Source organism: Mustela nigripes, chromosome 8, assembly GCF_022355385.1.
Source record: "Mustela nigripes isolate SB6536 chromosome 8, MUSNIG.SB6536, whole genome shotgun sequence".
Taxonomy (NCBI): Eukaryota; Metazoa; Chordata; class Mammalia; order Carnivora; family Mustelidae; genus Mustela; species Mustela nigripes.
In genome coordinates this window covers 28,696,029-28,716,927 of record NC_081564.1, presented here as the reverse complement: position 1 = coordinate 28,716,927, position 20,899 = coordinate 28,696,029, and the positions used below count along the sequence as shown (strand labels likewise).

General features: G+C 48.7%; 1 protein-coding gene across 3 annotated transcripts in view; it reads left to right on the top strand.

Annotated features, from left to right (window-relative positions):
• The window catches only part of DGCR2 (DiGeorge syndrome critical region gene 2), a 94,056-nt gene that overhangs the window by 57,918 nt on the left and 15,239 nt on the right, over positions 1-20,899 (top strand). For all 3 annotated transcript variants that reach the window (XM_059409049.1, XM_059409050.1, XM_059409048.1), the window contains 3 exons: positions 2,328-2,538; positions 4,220-4,296; positions 12,222-12,398. In XM_059409049.1, the coding sequence (XP_059265032.1) occupies positions 2,328-2,538; positions 4,220-4,296; positions 12,222-12,398 (465 nt within the window). The remainder of the gene's footprint in view (positions 1-2,327; positions 2,539-4,219; positions 4,297-12,221; positions 12,399-20,899) is intronic.

The window sequence follows — 20,899 nt, the reverse complement described above, 5'->3', positions numbered from 1 at the left end:
CCTGTGCGGCCCGCCACACAGCCAGACGAGGGGTTGGCCTCCAGAAATGGCCCCTCAAGGCTGTCGGGCTGTCTGCCTCCTTTGATGACCGAGGCTGCACGGTGACCCATCCCAGGTCACCCCAGCCTCTGAGAGGTGAAGCCATGATGCGAACCCAGCTCTGGAACTGGGCTGCTTGTTTCCATAAGTCAGCTGCTTTTTGGTAGATGAAGTAATAGGCTCCCAGAGATCAGGTCCAGCTGACGGGGAGGGGAGGTTTTATCTAAACTGTTTTTGAAGAGACTAATTATCTAATGAACTCCCATGACATTAAGATTTTTAAAGGAGCATTACAAGATTAAAGAAGGTTGAAAGATCGAAAAGCCACACCAAAACCACCCCGTCGTAAGCAGACGGGTGTAGTGACATACATAGGTACAGTATACCAAGACAGGAGGAACTGCCGTGTGACGTGTGTCTTGTGGGGCCTAGGAGGCTGTTGGCTATGTTAATACCAACCCTCCAACCTGCCACACACACACGGACACTCAGCACCTGGGGGTTATCTCAGAGCTCAGACCTGAGCACCTGGGTTGTCTGACCGGGCTTGAAAGAGCTGCAGAGCTGGTATCAGCCGCCCCCCGTACCCTGATGCTGTGCTTGGCCTTGATCCATAATAACTGTGAACTGCAAAGATTGTTGTAGTTGAAGGGACACTGGGCAAGCTTGGTAGGTGAAGAAACCGAGGCTCTGAGGTCAGCCCACCCAAGGTCATGTAGCCAATGGGGGACTCAGTCCTGTGGTGTCCCAGCCCACACATTGCCCTTTTCATTACTTAGCTGTTTTTTGGAACAGGTACTGATGCTACTGAGGTTAATAATTCCACAGATTTCAAATGATTAAAAAAAGTTGAGCCAATAAAAAGTAATGTTCACTCCTTCTGTTGCTCCCCACTGTCAGCTGCCACCCCTGCTTCCCTCTAGACCCATCCCAGGGTGGTGGGTGAGGAGCCTGGGCTGGAAGCTGGGCCTCTGGCATCTTGGTGTCTCCACCTCTGCCTGGAGACAAGGCGGAACGTACCTGGAGGGGGTGTGGCAGGTGGGACACATCATGTGTGGGAGCTTCAGAACCATAATAAGCCTCCCCTGGGGATCCCCTGCTCCTCCAGCCCTTGCCACACACTCAGCAGGGATATGCCGTGCACCCCGTGCACCTTCCAAGCAGGGATGAGCTCAGGCCTGGCTCCTGGTCCCCAGTGACCGGCCTTCGTGCATGCACAGCAGTATGTGAGCGGGTCCTCCTCAGTGGGCAGGTGGCGCTGTCCCCCTCTTCACACTGCAGCATAGCTGTGGCTGGCCTCCTTGGCTCCAGGCCAGAGCTGCCATTTCCCCTCTTGGAATCTCTGTACCTTTGTTAATAAGTTACACGTATAGGCTCTGAACAGTAAAAACATGAGCATCCATCTTGCAGAAGTTTCACCAAGTCCACAGGACGTAGATTCATTAAAAAGTTGGGTTCTGTTAACAGCTGGCTTTGTTAAAAATTATTATTCATTAATGTGTGCTTAGGAGGTAGGTGCTGTAGCATTTGAAGGTTATAGATCCTGTGGAACAGGTCACAGAGCTTACATGAGGCCAGCCACACAGTCTAACAGGAGTCTTCCCGGCCGGGGGGGTGGGCCCACCTGGTGAGGAGACATCTGGGCTGGGCTGCCCCCCCTCAGGGAGATGCAGGCCCCACTGGCTACTCTGCTTTTGCCTGCTGCATAAATACTGGGCCTCGGTTTCTTGTCTGTGGGTGGCAGGGGCTGGTCCTTTGATCCCAGTGGCACTTCCAGCGCTCATCCCCTACATTTCTATTTTAGGGGAGTGCTGGCCAATACCCTTGTGAAGAGAAAATGAGGGCCAAGGACTGGGCTCGGGAGGCAGTGGGCTTGCTGGCAGAGTGGCCAGAGAGCCAGGTGTTGGGGTAGTGGGAGCAGTGTGGGCAGGGAGCCTTTCTGCTCGCCCCCGCCAGGCTTGCAGTGAGCAGGCATGGGGAGCTGGTCATCTTGTCAACCACATTTCACCCGAGAATGAAATCTACTTTACTGAACTGCACTGGACAGCCAGTATTTCCTGCCAAGTAAATCAAAGGCCTTACAGAAATCAGTTGAGTCCCTGCATGTGCTTGTGCCTTGGGCTGAATCTGTGTCTTTGAGAAACTTGCATTTCATAGCAGAGCTTGCTTCTCGAGCCTCATTTACCCTGGGGTGATTTCTGACCTCAGATGCAGCGTGTCTCATTGCATTTTGGAGTGAGGATCCTAATTTAGGGGACAACTCCCCTCCCGTCCTTCATGTTTCCTAGGGAAGTGCCCGACAGGGTGGCACCACTATGAGGGCACAGCGAGCTGCTATCGGGTCTACCTGAGCGGAGAGAATTACTGGGACGCGGCGCAGACCTGCCAGCGCGTGAACGGCTCCCTTGCCACCTTCTCCACCGACCAGGAGCTGCGCTTCGTCCTGGCCCAGGAATGGGACCAGCCAGAGCGGAGCTTCGCGTGGCAGGACCAGCACAAGTGAGTCCTGGGTTGGAGACCCAAGGCCTGAGGTCAGGCTGCTTCCCCGCAAGCAGGATGCTCACTAAGGATGTAGCCTCTGGCCACCCATGATACCCCTCAAGCTTAGCTGGCCGGCATCTAGGGAATGGCAGCTCTATCCACTGGAAACAAATAGAGATCTGGGGTTTGGATCAGGCATCAGGATGATGCTGGGAGCTCTTAGAGGGGCAGGGATGAGCTGCCATGTTGTGCCCCCTTGGGCTGGTCCCTATTGGCTCCCATCTGGGTCCAGTTGCAGCTGTGTTGGAACGGGCTGTTTGATGGGGCTTCATGGGCTTGCCAGAAGGGCCATACAAGTGAGTGTGGGTTTCTTCCGAGGAAGATGGTTCTGTCAGGCCCTGTGCTCAGTGCTTTCCATCGGCACACTTGTGTACAGTCTTCCCAGAAACCACGGGAGGCTGGTGGGTGAGAAGACAGGTCCAGGGTGGGTGAACATATAACCACAGGCACACGTTAGCTGGTAATGCCCAGGCAGCCTGGCTCTTGACCCCAAGGCCCTGTGACGTTGTAGAGAAAATGTGGGAATAGCCAGCCGCCAGCATCTCCAAGCCCAGAGTTTTGAGGGTCTTGTTGGGGGGCAGGTGTGTGCTGAGGACTGTGGTAGTTCTTCTCTGGAGGTGGTGTCCTGCTGCCTCTTCCAAGCTGCTGGGGTGGGTGGGAAAGTGGAATGTAGGGGTTGCCAGATGGCCAGCACTCCCGTCTCAGGGATGCCACGCTGCTGTAGGAGCCCAACGACAGCCGCAGATGGAGAGTGAGCCTTCATTTCAAGACCCTGGCTGGGTTCAGGCTCTCCTGTTATATCCTGTGATGTTGGCAGTTCACAATCACCTTGCTGTTTCTCCTCCTACAGCTACAAAATAACTTCTAGATCACAGTGTGATTGTGAGTCCACGGAGAAGTGAGAGGGCTCAGCCCACTGGCTGGGGAAGCCCCCTATCTCACCAGGGTTGTTGTGTGCATGGCAGTAGGCTGAAGGGACAAGAGTGGCATCGGGCCAGCGCTCCCACGGTGGCTTTGGGCCTGCTGGCAGGCATCTCCAGGGCTGCAGCTAGAAGGCGGGGGTGAGAGGCACACACTCAGCAGGTGGTTGTGGCAGTCGGCCAGGTCCATGAGCATGGCCCCCTCAGTGCTGTGACGTGCGTGCTCAGAAGCACACTGCAGGTCTGGGGCGAGCTGGCTCTAAGCGGAGACCAACCTGGAGACCGTGAGCATGGTTTCACCCAGCACTACACTGTAGATGCTCACGGGTTTGTGCTTTATTGAGATGTAATTCACATACCATGAAAGTTACCCCTTCAGAGCACGCCATTCTGTGGTTTTGGTAAATTCACGGAGTTGTATTCATGGGGCTCTGTATGCCCCAGTTATAAGATTGGTCTTGCATAGAATGTGAAAACTATTGAATTGGCCAATAAGAATGGGCTTGGCAGGAGTTAGCCAAGGTACAACCTTTTCTGCCCTGTGAATTTATTGTTTAGACTTCTAATGCATTTTATTAAAATTAAGTATCAGAACTTTAAAAAATCATTAATGCTTTACAACCTTGATATTGGAAAGGTCACTCTAAAGTGCATTCACACCCAGTCCATGGCTATCTCCCTGCTGTGCTGAGGCCTGCTACCTTTCCACCCTCCTGCAGGCTGTGGGTTGGCTACCAGTATGTCATCGCCAGCCGGAACCACTCCTTGGAAGGTCGCTGGGAGGTAGCGTTCAAGGGTAAGTCTTTCTGAAGAGTTGTTGGGTTTGCAGTTGGGCTGGGGTGGGGGGCATCATCCTAACTAGGAAGCTATTGCTGGGGGCTCCCCACTTCCCCCCACCCTCTCCCCAGCGATGCCTGGTGCAGGGCTCATGGAGAGGAACGGGCCCCAGGCTGTGGGGAGCATCATGATGATGGGTGGGCACCCCAAGGCCCTTGTTTCAGGCCCTGTGTGGGGCTAGAGCCTTTTCTGGAACTTGTGCTTCCTTCTCACTTGGCCAGATTTCTAGACTGTCCATTTTCCCTTTAAGAGAAGGCCTTTAATTGGGGTATAAAAATGAGCATACAGAGTGTGCAGCTCACGGAGAGGGAGGGATAAGCCTTCTAGGATAGAGATATCCAGAAGGAGACTCTAAACTGGTAGGAAAGTCATGAGGCAGATGGAATTAAAATAGAGAGTGTGGGGGCGCCTGGGTGGCTCAGTGGGTTAAAGCCTCTGCCTTCGGCTCAGGTCATGATCCCAGGGTCCTGGGATCGAGCCCCACGTTGGGCTCTCTGCTCTGCAGAGAGCCTGCTTCCCTTCCTCTCTCTCTGTCTGCCTCTCTACCTACTTGTGATCTCTCTCTGTCGAATAAATAAATAAAATCTTTAAAAAAAAAAATAGAGAGTGTGTGTGTATACACGTGTGTTACGTTAAAGATTTTATGCTGAGCTACTTGGAAACACCAGCTTAACATAAAGGAAGCATGTCTGGTGTGGGCAACTGAGTCCTGCGCCCTGCCTGTCCCTGTCCCTCCCCTACTACCCCATCGCCCTGGTAACTGGCAGGTTTCACCCAGGCCCTGGCTGTGGCCTCTCCAGTTGCTGCCTGAGCTATGTTCCCCTGCCCTGTCCCCTTGTCAGGCCTCATTTTTGGGGTGCTGTTTGAACCTGTGGTTTGAGCTTGGGTCCTGTTCTTTTTCCCCAAACATCCTGGTCCCGCTGCGGAATTCTTAAGTATCTCTGAGAAGGTCAGGTGAGGAAGGGTAGCGCCAGGGACCCCAGACATCTTACTCTGTGCACCTCACTGTAGAGAACGAAGGGGGACTGACCTTAGAGCCCACCTGTTTCCCAACCGGAGTGGCCTTGAGACAGGCTGTGTTTTTACATAGAGGGGGTGGAGGCACAGACAGGATTGGTATTCAAAAGCCCCAGGCAGCTAAATTCCCTGAAGAGGGACAGGGACTCACAGGGACAGAACAGGGTCTCGGCAGGCCTGGGACGCTGAGCCTGGCAGCTGGAAAGGGGCAGGGAGCAGAGACGGGGACGGCAGACCCCAGTAGAGGGACCACACCTACCAGTCTTTGCTCCCGCTTGGGAGGTCACCCCATTCTTATGTCCTCCACGTATCCTATTGAAAACAGGTCCCAAATTCGCAAACTTGGTCTTTCAGAAGAGTTGTGAGTATAATGTGTAGATGTCCCACCAGAATAGTAGACAGGTAAATAGCTTTTGTGTTTCCAGGCCCGAGTGTCACCAGGTACCTTGGGAAAGCTAAATCTAGTAGTTCCTCATTGCCCTAATCACAGCCATGGGCAGTGATCCTAGGCCGAGGCCCACTGCCCTGACCCCAGCAGAGGTTGCTGGCCTTCAGGATAGTCTAGCCACTTCCTGGACATGGTTATCTTCTTGACACTGGTAAGCAGAGAATACCCAAGTCTGCAGGGCATGATAGAATGCTCTGCTCTGGGGGACATGGGGCTGTCCCCCTTGGCGAGAATAGCAAAGGCTCCAGGTGGGCTTTCATGGCCATACTTGTCTCTGTGGCTTCACTGGGCCATTTGGAGAGCAAACGTGAAATTTTAAAAAAAGTGTATTGACACTGGCAGCAGTGGCTCAGTGTGTGAGGGGCCCGAGGCAAGAGCGAGGCGCCTGTACGGGTGGTGCCAATGTCTAGCAGCTCTCCACGGGCATGGGTGCGGCGTGGTGTTGGCTGCTCGTGGTTTCCCAAGTGGGCTTGGTGGTTCTGGATTCCAGTAGTAGCCACAAAATGAATATGTGGCTAAAGAAGATTCCTCCTGGCCTGGATACTCGACACGGCTCAACATCATTTGTCCTGTTTTTTCTGCTGTTTTTTCTCATTTTGTTGTTACTGTTGTTGTTTGGGGTTTTTTTGAGAAGGAGAGAGAGAAGGGCAGGGAAGCGATAGAGGGAAAGGGAGAAGCAGAATCTCAAGTAGGCTCTATGCCCAGCATAGAGCCCATCGCAGGGCTTAGTCCCATGGCCCTGAGATCATGACCTGAGCCAAAATCAAGAGTCAGATGCTTAACTCACTGAACTACTCAGGCACCCCTGCTTTGGGTTCAAAGAAATTAAAAGAAAAAAACAAAAACCCAAATGGAGTACATGAATTCCGAGGCATCCTGGATTGGGAGGGGAATCATAAAAACTTTAGGGCACAATAGGGAAGCAGAATCTGGATTAGTAGTAGAGGTTGACTTGTGGATTTTCAGAGGCGTGACCATAGTGCTGTGCTGTGGATGGACGGGCAGGGCGAGCTGCTGTGATGCAGGACAGAGCTTCGTGGGAGTTCATTGTGTTCTTCCTCTGCTTTTGTGTCTCTTTGAAAGTGTCCATCCCGAAAGCATCTTAAAAGGTTTCTGCTAAGAAACTCCAGCGCAAGACAACGCTGACAACACAGCCCCAGCCCCAGCGAAGGAGTTGGGGGCAGAGCCTGCCGCCTTTCCTTATAAAAAGAGCTGTTGGCAAGGCGCCACCTGCTTCAGACCTGGGGATGCTCCAGGACCTGACAAGTGGGCCCTAGGTGATGCATCACAAAGGCAGTGGGAAGTAGATTTAAGTCTTGCCATTAATGGCAAACTTGCCCCGAAGAAAAGACTGTGCCCAAGAATATGAGTGAATGGTGGTAGGAAGCCATGGTGGTCAGAAGCCGCTGTGGGAAATGTTTAAAAATATTCACTTCATTTACATCCTGTCCAACGTTTTCCTGGGTGTTTTATAACCCATTGTGTATCAGCACAGCGGGGCCCACAGAGTATGATCCCCATATACATACTGCTTAACCGTGTCTGCAGGTACCCCACTCCCAGGTGCATATGAGGTGTGGAGCTCTGTTGTGAGAGGGGCCTCCTCCCATGGCCTCCCCCCTCAGAGGGAGGCCCTGCCTTCAGCTTCTCTGAACAGCAGGTCAGCCTCACCCCAGGGTGCTGAAACCTGACACTGAGGCAGCACCCAGGGCCTGGGGTGCCATGCAAGGCCGAGAGCTGCTGCCACCAGGGAACATGGAGTGCTGTTTTTTAACATTGGTGACCGAAGTTTGAAAAGAGATCTGTGTTCTCCAGAGGGAATCATCCCTGTTTTCCCACAAGCCATTCCACAGGGCCCCAGCATCATTGCTGCTAAAAGTATCATTTCAGTTTCTGGTTATTATATGTGATATTTATTTTAAAATACAAAAATGGAAGCATACTGTGTGTTTGATGTGTCCACGTTGTGTGACTCGCTTATTTGAGACCTGCTCAGTCCGGCACCTTGGCCCTCGTTATTCCCCCACCTCAGCATGCCCACCTCTAGGGGCTCACTCCCGTCACTGGTGGGCTGAGGCCATGCGTGCCACTTAGGAGGCCCTTTGTGGTCTCAATTGTCTTGGCCCTGGTGCCCACACCCAGGGAGTGTGACCATCTCATGTACCCTGACCCATCCTGATCTAGAATCTTCTGTCAGCAGGGAGGAAGGAGACAGTCGGGGGAGGACCAGGACTTGGGTGAGCCTTGAAGGCACAGTGCAGAGACCCTGCCCTCTGGTGACCATCAAGCTGGAGTAGAGTCAGCTGGGACCAGGCCACCATTCTGCTGAAGGAAGGCAGCCCTCCAGTAGAGGAGCATTTGGGAGGATCCCCACAGCCCCTTGTGGGCCCCAGGGCAGGCCCATTCTGTGGGGGCTCTGGTACTGTATGGGAAGGTGAGGCCCTGCCTCAGGAGGTGGATAGCCCACTGTGGGGAAGCAGACAACACTCAGAGTAGAAAAGGAATGAAGGTCAGCCTACTGCAGGATGGGGGTGCCAGCAGAGGAAATTCAGTGTTGTTGCATATGGCCATGTGTGCCTGGCTAGGGACAGCTTATGCACAGAGGGAGTGGGTGTGTCTGGGAGCAGCTGCTGCCACTCAGCAGGCCCTCCTGCAGAGGCAGCAGTCAGGGGTGGTCTGAGGGGGGGGGGGGTCTGCTGGTATGATCACATGACCTCATGCCTTTTTATTTTATGTTTTTAAAGATTTTATTTATTTATTTGTCAGAGCACAAGCAGGCAGAGTGGCAGGCAGAGAGAGAAACTGGCTCCCTGCTGAGCGAGTAACCCAATGTGGGACTTGATCCCAGGACCCTGGGATCATTGCCTGAGCCGAAGGCAGCAGCTTAACCAACTGAGCCACCTAGGTGTTCCTCTCATGCCCTTTTAGACTTGTCCAGAATCTCATCACTTGTCACCAGGTCACAGCCACCAGATCTAACATCACCCACCTAAATTCCCAAACACATCTCCAGCCTGATCTTCTTGCTGCCGACCTCACCCACCCCCATCTCCTCACACAGCTGTCTGAGGGTCCTCTACTCTTCCCCTTCTTTAGCCACATGCCTCCTTTGCTGCTGTTGTAAGCCCTCCCTGGGATGCTCCTTCCCAAGGTCCAGGCTCACTACGGTGCAGGAGAAGGTAGCACAGCTGGCCTGGTCCTGGCTGGTGCCTGGGACAGGTTGGGGCTTAGGTGGAGCCTACTATATCAGGCCACCTGGAACACATGAACAATGGTGAGCCTGGAATCAAGGTTCCCCAGGGGCTCTTCTGGGCATAAATGCCACATCCGTGTTGCTGAAGCTTGCTGCTAGCAAAGCCCACACACTCCTGCTAGATGGGAGAGTGCTCGGGAAGTCTGGCCTGGATGCCCTCAGACCCCGCCCAAGCTGTCCCCTTCTCTTGCTGCTGCAGTACCATGCTGTGTTGCTGTAATACGACTGCCACTAGAAGCTGGGCCCCTTGAATCCTTCTAGCAAAGCAGTGAGCTTGTATGTGGTATGGGACTCCCAGCACAAGCCTGGTCACCCCTCCCCTTCATTCTCTGCTCCCATGGCACTGCTCCGAGGCCTGCATTCATCCCTGCACTCCAGATTTCTTTTGACCTAGAGCAGTTGTGACCTTCCAACATCACATATACTTCATTCATTGGGTCTCTTAGTCATCTGTTTCTGGCCTTTATAACGCCTCCCCCCAACCTGGTGTGAGCTCTGGAAGACAAGGATCTCTGCCTGCTGCTGTCGCCCGGTGTACCCCAAGTGCCTCTTCACAGTCTGGGGCCTGCGGGCATTTGTTAAATCAGCCGGGGAGACGATTAGGAGGCTGTGTTAGATGGCTTGGGCTGCTCTGACAGAGTACCACACACTTCTGGCTTAACCTAAGTTTACTTTCTCACAGTTCTGGGGACAGATCCAAAATCAAGGTGTCGGCAGGGCTGACCTCCTTCCAGAGGCTCAGGGAGTTCCTCCTTTGCCAGTGCATAGTGGCTTCTGGCGTTCCTTGGCTTGTGACAGCCACATTCTGGGCTCTGCTCTGTCTGTGACCTTTTCCCACATGTTTCTCTGTTTCTTCTCCCTTGGTGTAAGGACACTGGTCCTTTGATTTAGGACCCACTCCAGATCCCAGATGATTTAACCTTGAGAGCCAAATAAGGTCCACATATTTTTTCCAGGTGGCCATGAATTTTGGGGGGATGCTAAGTGAAGTGATGCTAAGTGAAGACCACACTGGGTGTGTTGGGATTAGCCTCATTTAGCTCCTGGCAGAGAAAGGATGGAGAGGGCACATAAAATGAAGACCCGAAAGGAACGAGGTTTGGCAAAGAGGAAGTGATCTTCTAAGTTACTGGTTTCAAGAAACTGCAGCTTACATGACCTCAGGGTAAACAGGGCTTATGACCAGCACAGAGCGAGGAGACCCAAGTAGTCCAATGTCTACCTGGGAGGTGGGAGGTGCTCGCTCCACTTTGCCCTCCCTGTGCGCTCCGTCCGTGCATGGCTTGCTGGCACTGGGGCCGCCCTCATCCACCACACCGTCCACACTCAGCTTGACTCAGGCAGGTTCCAGACAGTCAAGGGCAGGACAGGTGGTGGGGGCCAGGCCCCTGGACTCTACCCTGAGAGGTCATCTGTGGCCTTGATCGGAGCTTTGTAGTCACATGCTGACATTGTGCCCTGGGCTGGTGACTAGACTCAACTTTTTTTTTTTTTTCTTTAAGAACATGAGCCAGGGGGCACCTGGGTGGCTCAGTGGGTTAAAGCCTCTGCCTTTGGCTCAGGTCATGGTCTCAGGGTCCTGGGATTGAGCCCCGCATTGGGCTCTCAGCTCAGCGGGGAGCCTGCTTCGTCCTCTCTCTCTCTCTGCTTGCCTCTCTGTCTACTTGTGATCTCTGTATGTCAAATTTAAAAAAAAAAAGAAAGAACATGAGCTGGAGGGGCAGAGGGAGAGAGCAAGAGAATCTCAAGCAGACTCCATGCTGAGTGCAGAGCCTGATGTGTGGGACTCAATTCCAGTCCCCTGAGATCATGACCTGAGCCAAAACTAAGAGTTCGATACCCAACTAACTGTGCCACCCAGGTGCCCCTGAAAACTATTTTTTTTCTTTTTTAAATAAAGGACAGGATGAATCTATTCCATTTTCAGCCTATGAGACAAGAAGTCAAATAGTGAAGAAAACAGTTTTTAAGAAGGGAGGCTTCTGCCAAGTGAAGGGACATCTGAAGAAGAAGAGGGCACACGAGGGTTACAGGAGACCTCGTTGGGAAGCAGGGAGCTAAGAGTGGCAGCACCCACTCTTAGCATTGGAGGCAGTCTCCCCAAATGGTGTGAGAAGCCCCCCTCTCCTACCCTCCTTCCATGGTCCTTTTGTGATCATGGATCCCCAATATCCCCTAGCAGGGGTGCAATGACATTGTGCCTGTCATTTGGGGAGTGGGCCTCTATCCCATCAGCTTCCCCAAAGTCCATCTTCCTGCCCTTGTCAGGGAGCTGGGAGGCCACGTTCCCAGTGTCTACAGGATGAGGGCCCATGTCCAAACTCGCTAGCTCTTCCAAACTGACCTCCATGCTTAGTTTTGGGAGCAAATAGAGTTCAGAAGGCATGCGTGGGAACACCTTGTTGCTGTCCAAGGGTAAACTGCCTTGCTGTCACAGTAAAATGAGGGTATCCAGTGACCCACATCTGGGTTAGCCTCAAGGCATCTTTTGGTGGTCCAGTGTTGAAGGGTTCTCTGAGTTAGAGAGTGGGCTCTGGGAGCTGGCTATGCTGTGCCCCAGATATGGCCAGAGTCCCACCTCCTGGGACATTGCAAATGAGAAGCATAGAGGTTCCTGGCCCCCTCTCCTGCACTCCGACACCCCCACTCTGGGCTGCCAGGGCAGCACGCTCTATGATTGCCTGGTCCCCAGCTTGGAAAGCAGAAGGTAAGGTAGTGACAGAGCCTCCCTGGAGCTGGGAGGGGTTCCCAGGGAGCCGGCGCTTTCCAGTTCACCTGGCCAGCTGATAGCCCTGCTGGGTCATCAGAGCCACGGTTCTGAATTGTGTGTCCTGGCACGTGCAGTGGGTGCCATTTTGAGCCCTTCTTCATTTACTAGTTGATAACCCCGTTGGGATGGGTCCCTCCGCTCCTGTTTATTTGTTGTTTATCCTTATGAGGGCGAACATTTTAAGCTACTGTGTTCTAGCCCGTTACTTTATTCATCCCGTTGCCCAGAGCTATGCTCGTGGGAACTAGGGGAGGCCGTGAATGCTGTACCTGCAGTGTACCTAGCACGGGGTGGCCCACAAGCCCTCTGACTTGTGGTCCAGCTTGAGGGGGAGCCTTGGTCCCCACAAGGACTGCATGCGATTGGTCTGTTGACACCATGTTATTTTCCCCCCAGGTTCCTCAGAGGTGTTCCTGCCCCCAGACCCCATCTTTGCCTCAGCCATGTCGGAAAGCGACAACGTGTTCTGCGCCCAACTCCAGTGCTTCCACTTCCCCACCCTCCGCCACCACGACCTGCACAGCTGGCATGCAGAGAACTGCTATGAGAAGTCTTCGTTTCTCTGTAAAAGAAGTAAGCCCCCTTGGCCATGATTCTAGGGAACTGTAAGGAAGTGCTTTTCATGAATACAGGAGTATGGATTTCTGGACCTTGGTGTCAACCTTGACTAGACTTTGACCTCCCAATGCACTAAGGCAGACCCCTGTGTCACAGCAGGGCGGCAGGAGCTCCTTGCCTGGCTTACCCCCCTCTTTGAACATACACCACTGCTGTCGGGGGAGGGCGAGAACCTGGGAAGCAGGCCATGTCTGTGAGCCCTCGTTTCTCTTTCCCAGGATAGAAGTGATAATTCCTGCCCTCCACACCACGTTGTTCAGAGATTAAATAAGAACGGTGACAGAGGACTTGCCACATCTCGTGGTGGTTTGGAGCCACTGACTCCCCTGGTCACCCACCTGCACTCTCCTTGGGTCTTTCCAAGACTGCCCTTGCTGGGTCTGGACCACTCCCCCAGCTTCGTCTGTGATCCTCCCCTGTCGCTCTGTCTGCTCACTCACCCATATTCCACATCGAGGTCTCTTCTGGCTTCAGGGACACACAGTGTGTTGTGCTTACTAAGGACAGGGCCCCCTACCCAGGCCCCTCTGTGGTGGGAGGAGGGACGAATCTCACCCAGAGGCAGCATGTTGGCCGTCTGGGGGGGCAACTGATGGTCTCAGCACCATTGTTTTGGACTATCATTCCCTTCCACACTGATTTATCATTCATCAGGGGTTCGTAGATGTCTGAGCCTATTTCTGGACTCCATTCTGACCCTTGCCTGTTTGTCAGTCCTGTGCTGATACCATACTGTCTTTATAGGAGCCTTGGGATACATCCTCCTGGCCAGTGCTGGGCTTCCCTGCCTCGCTCTTGTCCTTTCTGTTGCTGACTCTCAGTATTTTCCTTCTTCACCTGAATTTTAGGATTCATTTTTGAACTCCATTATTAGAACGCTTACCTGGTTGGATTCTGCTAGATTTTTCTATTTATGCATTTTCGTGTCTTCTTTCAAATCTTTGACTTTTTATTTCTTTGTTTTTTCCCTTGGTATTTCTTTACTTGCTAAGGACTCCAGTGTACTGTTGATTAGAAGTGCTGGTAGTGAGCATAAACTTATCTTCCCAGCCTCAAAGGGAAAGCTTCTCGTGTTTCAGTGTTAAATATGGAACTTTTGGGGCACCTGGGAGACTCAGTGGGTTAAATCTCTGCCTTTGGCTCAGGTCATGATCCCAGGGTCCTGGGATCGAGCCCCACTTCGGGCTCTCTGCTCTGCAGGGAGCCTGCTTCCTCCTCTCTCTCTCTGCCTACTTGTGATCTCTGTCTGTCAAATAAATAAAATCGTAAAAAAATAAATATGGAACTTTCTTCAGGATTGAGAAAATATGGGGGCGCCTGGGTGGCTCAGTTGTTAAGAGTCTGCCTTTGGCTCAGGTCATGATCCTGGGGTCCTGGAATTGAGGCCCATATCAGGTTCCCTCCTTGGCAGGAAGCCTTCTCCCTCTCCCCCTGCCCCCTGCTTGTGTTCCCTCTCCCTCTTTGTCTCTCTCTGTCAAAAAAATCAGAAAAAGAAAAAAAAACTTTAAGAAAAAAAAACTTTAAAAAAAAAAGATTGAGAAATTACGGAATGCCTGGGTGGCTCAGTCAGTTGAGTGTCTGCCTTCAGCTCAGGTCACGATCCCAGGGTCCCAGGATGGAGCCCCACATCAGACTCCTTGTTCAGCAAGGAGCCTGCTTCTCCCTCTGCCGGCTGCTCCCTCTGCTTGTGCTCTCCTTCTCTCAGTCTTTCTCTCTGACAAATAAAATAAATCTTTTTTTTTTTTTTTTTAAGATTTTATTTATTTACTTGACAGAGAGAAATCACAAGTAGATGGAGAGGCAGGCAGAGAGAGAGAGAGGGAAGCAGGCTCCCTGCTGAGCAGAGAGCCCGATGTGGGCCTCGATCCCAGGACCCTGAAATCATGACCTGAGCCGAAGGCAGCGGCTTAACCCACTGAGCCACCCAGGCGCCCTAAAATAAATCTTAAAAGGAAAAAAAAAGATTAAGAAAATACCTTTTGAGGTTAAGAAAGTATACCTTTCCACTCCTGTAATTTGCTGGGAATTTCGACATTACAAAAATGCAAATGCCTTTTCTGCACTTACTGGGATCATGTGGCTTTTCTTCTTTACTGATTTATATTACTATTTAGTTTATATTATATGGCTTTATTTATCATTTACTTTTTTACGTTAGTAGATTTCTGATATTAAACCATCTTTGGGATTCTTTGTATGTGTATTACTGGCTTTGCTTGGCTGATATTTTATTTAGGATTTTTGAAACTCCTTTAAGAAGTGAGCTTGTCCTGTTAATGGTTCTTTTCTCTGTTCTCCTTGACTAGTTTTTGTATCACATTTATATTCAATTTATGAGATCAATTGGGAAGATTTCTTTCTTTCTTTTTTTAAAAGATTTTATTTATTTATTTGACAGAGAGATCACAAGTAGGCAGAGTGGCAGGCAGGTTGGGGGGAAGCAGGCTCCCCACTGAGCAGAGAGCCCAATGCAGGGCGCAATCCCAGGACCCTGAGACCATGACCTGAGTTGAAGGCAGAAGCTTAACCCACTGAGCCACTGAGGTGTCCCGGGAAGCTTTCTTTTTTACGAGTTTCTAAGTCTGCAGTAGTTGGGAATGATCTTGTCCTTGAGTGTTTGGTAGGCCATACCCTATGGGACTATATGGGCCTGGGAAGTGGGGGACTTTATAACTTGTTATTTAAATATAGAGTTGGTACTTGAACAACATGGGTTTAAATCCACTTATATGTGGGTTTTTTTTTTTTCAGTAAATACAATATACTGTTGAAAATGTGTTTTCTTTTTTTATGATTTTCTTAATACTTTTTTCTTTAGCTTATTGTAAGAGTAAAGTATATAATGCATATCATATACAAAATCTGTGTTAATTGTTCATGTTTATCTGTAAGACTTTGGGTCAGCAGTAGACTATTAGTAGTTACATTTTGGGGGGAGTCAGCAGGTACAGGTGGATTTTCAACTATGCAGAGGTCAGCACCCTTAATCAAGAGTCCACTAATTTCAAGCTTAGGGAAAAGTTGTGGGAATGGTACAAGGAACTTCCTCTCCTATACCGCCTATGCAGATTCATCAGTTAATTTGTTTTTTGCCATATTTGCTTATCATTTTTTCTCTGCATATTTATTCCAAACCATTTGAGAGTAAACCGAAGATACTGAACCTTCGAGGCCTAAATATTTGGTGTATTTCATAAGAACCAGGACACACACTTACATAACCATGACACAGTTATCAAAATCAGGACATTTAACATGGGATTAGTGCTAAACAGTAATCCACAATTTGTTATGGCAGTTTTGTCAGTTGTTTCAATAATACACCTTATAGCTACTTCTTTCCTGGTTCAAGATCCAGTCCAGAATCAGGCATTGCATTTAGTTGTAGTGTTTCTTTAATTTCTTTTTTGTCTTTCAGTTTGAGTAATTTCTGTTGACATGTTTTACTAATTCTTTCCTTAGCTTTGCTGAGTCTGCTTATGAGACCACTGATGGCATTTTTCACCTGTTCGTTTTTGACATTTTTTGTGTTTTTCATTTCTAGCTTTTCTATTAAAAAAAAAAAAAAGATTTTATTTATTTATTTGCGAGAAAGAGAGAGAGCACAAGGTGAGGGGCAAAGGGAAAGGAGAAGCAGACTCCCCACTGAGCAGAGGGACTTGATGCCAAGACCCCTGAGATCATGACCCACACCAGCCGCTTAACCAGCTGAACCACCCAGATGTTGCTGTTATATTCTTTCCTGAGTTTCCATCTCTGTGGAATTTTTCATCTCATATATTATCTGCATTTTCCATTAGAGCTTTTAACATATTCATCATAGTATTTGAAATTATCTGTGGGATGGTTCCTTTATTTGAGTGTAGTTTGATTGATATACTTGTCTCTGGAGTTTTTGTGGGTTATTTTTTTCCGGCTTTTTTATGCCTTGTAATATTTTGTCGAAGATCAGACAGCTTGTGTAGGACAGTAGAGATTGAGTTCACTAGGTGGTTTTGGTCCATGGGAAGAGGCTTGCCTTTCCTTCTGATAGGACTTGCGTGTAGGAAGGGTTTTTACTGCAGTGGTGGTGTAGGGGGCCAGTGTGGGCAGGTTTGGGGCTGGGCTGTAGGTATCCTCCATGCATCCCAGCTTTCATATTCAGTAGCTGCCTTGTGTCTAGAGTGGAGTTGATTTTCCACTTCTTTTTTTTTTTCCACTTTATTTTATTTTTGTTATTGGCAAATGTATTGTTTGTTTTAGGGGTACAGGTCTGTGATTCATCAGTCTTACATAATTCACAGCTCTCACCATAGCACCTACCCTCCCAATGTCCATCACCCAGCCATCCCAACCCTCCCACCCGCTTCCCTCCAGCAACCCTCAGAGGATTGTCTCCTGAGAGTAAGAGTCTCTTATGGTTTGTCTCCCTCTCTGGTTTTGTCTTGTTTCATTTTTCCCTCCTTTCCGCTATGATCCTCTGTCTTATTTCTCAGATTCCTCATATCAGTGAGATCACATGATAATTGTCTTTCTCTGATTGACTTATTTTGCTCAGTATAATACCCTCTAGTTCCATCTGCATCGTTGTAAATGGCAAGATTTTGGTGTGGGGGGGGTTGATGGCTGCATAATACTCCATTGTGTATATATATACACCACATCTTTCTTTTTTCTTTTTAAGATTATATTATTTATTTGAGAGAGCGAGCATGAGAGGAGAGAGGTCAGTGGGAGAAGCAGACTCCCCGCTGAGCAGAGAGCTTGATGCAGGACTCAATCCCAGGACTCCAGGATCATGGCCTGAGCCGAAGGCTGTCATTTAACCAGCTGAGCCACCCAGGCGCCCCATATCACATCTTCTTTATCCATTCCCCTATTGATGGTTATCTTGTTCCCCTGTTGATAGTTATCTAGGCTCTTTCCATAGTTTGGCTCTTGTGGACATTGCTGCTATAAACATTGGGGTGCAGGTGTTCCTTAGGATCACTACATTTGTATCTTTGGGGGTAAATACCCAGTAGTGCAATTGCTGGGTCGTAGGGTACCATTTTTTTCAACTTTTTGAGGAACTTCCATACTGTTTCTCAGAGATGCTGAACCAGCTTGCATTCCCACCAGCAGTGCAGGAGGGTTCCCCTTTCTCCACACCCTCGCCAACATCTGTCATTTCTCCAAAGGGCTCTTCTTAATGTCTGCTCTGCCCTCCGCTTGAGATTTTCCCTTTGGGCCACCCTTCAGGAAGACTGTCTCTTGCAGCTAGCTGTCTTAATGTGTGTGGCCTTCACAGCTCCAGCTGAAGTTGTGGATCAATCACAAGGATTTTTCACCAGTGCCCTGAAGGGTTCCAGTGCTCTGATTAGGAGCAGTTGGGTGGGAAGCTGGGAGCAGGCTAACGACAAGCTTGGCAATTGAGCCAATTCATTTGAGGCACATACTTGGCTTTCTCTGCTGAATCCTGCCTTGGAAGTGTGGGAAAAAATAGGCAAGCTCATAGTCATCGACTAAATCCTCAATGTTCTGGGCTGGTCGCTGCAGGAATGGTGTCAGAGCTGTGTTGTCATATGGCCTAACCATCGTCTGTGTATTTAGTCTCTTAGATACATCATGAGGCATGTGGTGTCACTTTGCCCTGACATTGGTGACATTAGCTTTGATCCCTGGATTAAGGTTATACCTCCCAGATTTCTGTACTATAAAGTCTTAGTTTTTCCCATTTTGAAATTAATAAGTAATATGTGAAGAGATCCTTTGAGGCCCTGTAAAATTCTTGTTCCTTATCAGACTCATACCTGCTGATGCTGCCATGTACTGGCAATTTTTTAACTCTCATTCCTTCCATGTGTACTAGTGGGCATTCTTTTGTAAGGAAGAGCATTCCCTTCTCCCCCATTTATTAATCTCTTTATTTGTATTAGAATGCACTCTTGGATTTTTATTATATAAGATGGATTATAATTCATGAGTACCATTATTTATTTTTATGGTTAATTTGACCCATTTATGCTGGTATATATGTATGTGTGTGTATTTATTTATTTATTTATTTATTTATTTATTTGAAATTGACATTTTTATTGAGATCCTGTAAGTTCAGATGCATTTAAAGTAAATTAGAGCAATCCATTAATATATTTTCCCTATTCCCCCAAATGGGAGTGTTTTGCAAAACTGTAGTATATAATCACAACCAGGATTATTGACTTGGACATAATCCACTGATCTTATTCAGCTGTTTTCAGGTTTACTTGTATTCATTTATGCTTGTGCACGTGTGTGTGTGTGTGTGAGAGAGAGAGAGAGGGATTTATAGAATTTTATTACTTGTGTAGGTTCCTTTTTTTTTTTTTAAGAGATTTTATTTATTTATTGGACAGATAGAGATCAAAAGTAGGCAGAGAGGCAGGCAGAGAGAAAGGAGGAAGCAGGCTCCCTGCGGAGCAGAGAGCCCAAAGTGGGGCTCAATCCCAGGACCCTGGGATCATGATCCAAGCCAAAGGCAGAGGCTTTAACCACTGAGCCAGCCAGGCGCCCCTACGTGTGTAGGTTCCTTTAACGCAGTTGAGATATGAGTAGATCCAGCACCATAAAGAGCCTCCCTATTATTGCTTTATAACCCCACCCACTTGCAGCCACTGTCTGTAGTGGTCGAATTCTGCAGTGAATCCACTTGGTCCTGAGATTTCTTTGGGGGCTAGTTTTTAAATTATGCATTCTACTTAGTTGTTGGTTACAGGACTGTTCAGATTGTCTGTTTCACATTGAGTGAATTTTTGATAATTTCTGGTTTGCAAAGAATTGATCCATTTCTTGGGGCGCCTGGGTGGCTCAGTGGGTTAAAGCCTCTGCCTTCGGCTCAGGTCTTGATCCCAGAGTCCTGGGATTGAGCCCCACATCGGGCTCTCTGCTCTGCAGGGAGCCTGCTTCCCTTCCTCTCTCTCTGCCTGCCTCTTTGTCTGCTTGTGATCTCTGTCTTTCAAATAAATAAATAAAATCTTAAAAAAAAAAAAAAAAGAATTGATCCATTTCTTGCAAGTACTCAGATTTATGGGCATAGAGTTGTTCATGGTGTTCTCTTATTAACCTTATGATGGCAGGATTTATGTGATGTCCCCTATTTCATTCCTGCCCTCGGTGATTTGAGTTTTTCCCAGTTTGATTTTGCTAGAGGTTTATCAGTTCTGTCAATTTTTCTTGAGAACCAGCTTTTTGTATCATTGATTATTCTCTTTCAGTTTCACTGATGATTGCTTTTTATTATTTCCTTCTGTTTGCTTTCTTTTTCTAGTTCATCTTGTACTCTCTGGACTCAGCCTTCCCCCAGAGTGCCTTGGAGGACCTGGGCATTAGTTATATTCATGGCTTTTACGCCCTTTCAGTGGACAGAGCTGAGACTGGTGTGTGTGCCTGCATATGTGTGTGTCTATGTGTGGATATCCTGGATATAGATTTTTCATACTAATTTAGTTGTTTTAATGATTATAGATGTACTCAAGTTTCCTGGCTCCTTTTCAGTCAGTTCAATAAGTCATATTTATTTAGGACATAACCTATATATCTAAATTTTCTGCTTCATTCTTGTACAATTCTCTAAGCATTCTCTTGTGATTTTTGGAAGCATTCGTATATATCACTTTGACCTTTTGATTCATAATATTATTTATACTTTCTTCTTTCTTGGTTAGTCTTCCTGAAGGTTTGACTCTTTGATTCATCTTTGTGAATATTCGGTTTTGGGTAGTAATGGATTCTCACTATTGTGTATCTGTTTTCTGTGCTGTTAATTTTGTTCTTTTTTTATTTTTTTAAGATTTTATTTATTTATTTGGCAGAGAGAGTTCACAATAGTCAGGCAGGCAGAGAGAGAGAAGGGGGAATAGGTTCCCTGCTGAGCAGAGTGCCTGATGCGGGGCTCCATCCCAGAATCCTGAGATCATGACCTGAGCCTCCTATCGTTTTGTAGTCGGTATATTTCCCCCTTCTAGGAAATCATTCTTACCATAGGTTATAGATCATATGATTATTTATTTATTGGACAGAGAGAGAGATTTCACAATAGGCAGAGAGGCATGCAGAAAGAGAGGGGTAAGAAGGCTCCTTGCTGAGCAGAGAGCCCTATGCAGGGCTCGATCCCAGGACCCTGAGATCATGACCTGAGCCGAAGGCAGAGGCTTAACCCACTGAGCCACCCAGGTGCCCCTGGGCCATTAATTTCTACTGTCAGTTTCTATCCTTTTACTTTCATTAGATTTACCCTTTTCTTTTCTTTTTTAGGATTTTATTTATTTATTTGACAGAGGCAGATCACAAGTAGGCAGAGAAGCAGGCAGAGAGAGAGAGAGGAGGAAACAGGCTCCCCCCTTAGCGGGTCATGATCTCAGGGTCCTGGGATGGACAGTCCCTGTCACATAGAAAGCTCTCAACACATGTGAACTATTTTCATTTTTTTTCATTATTATTACATCTTTTTGTGCTAG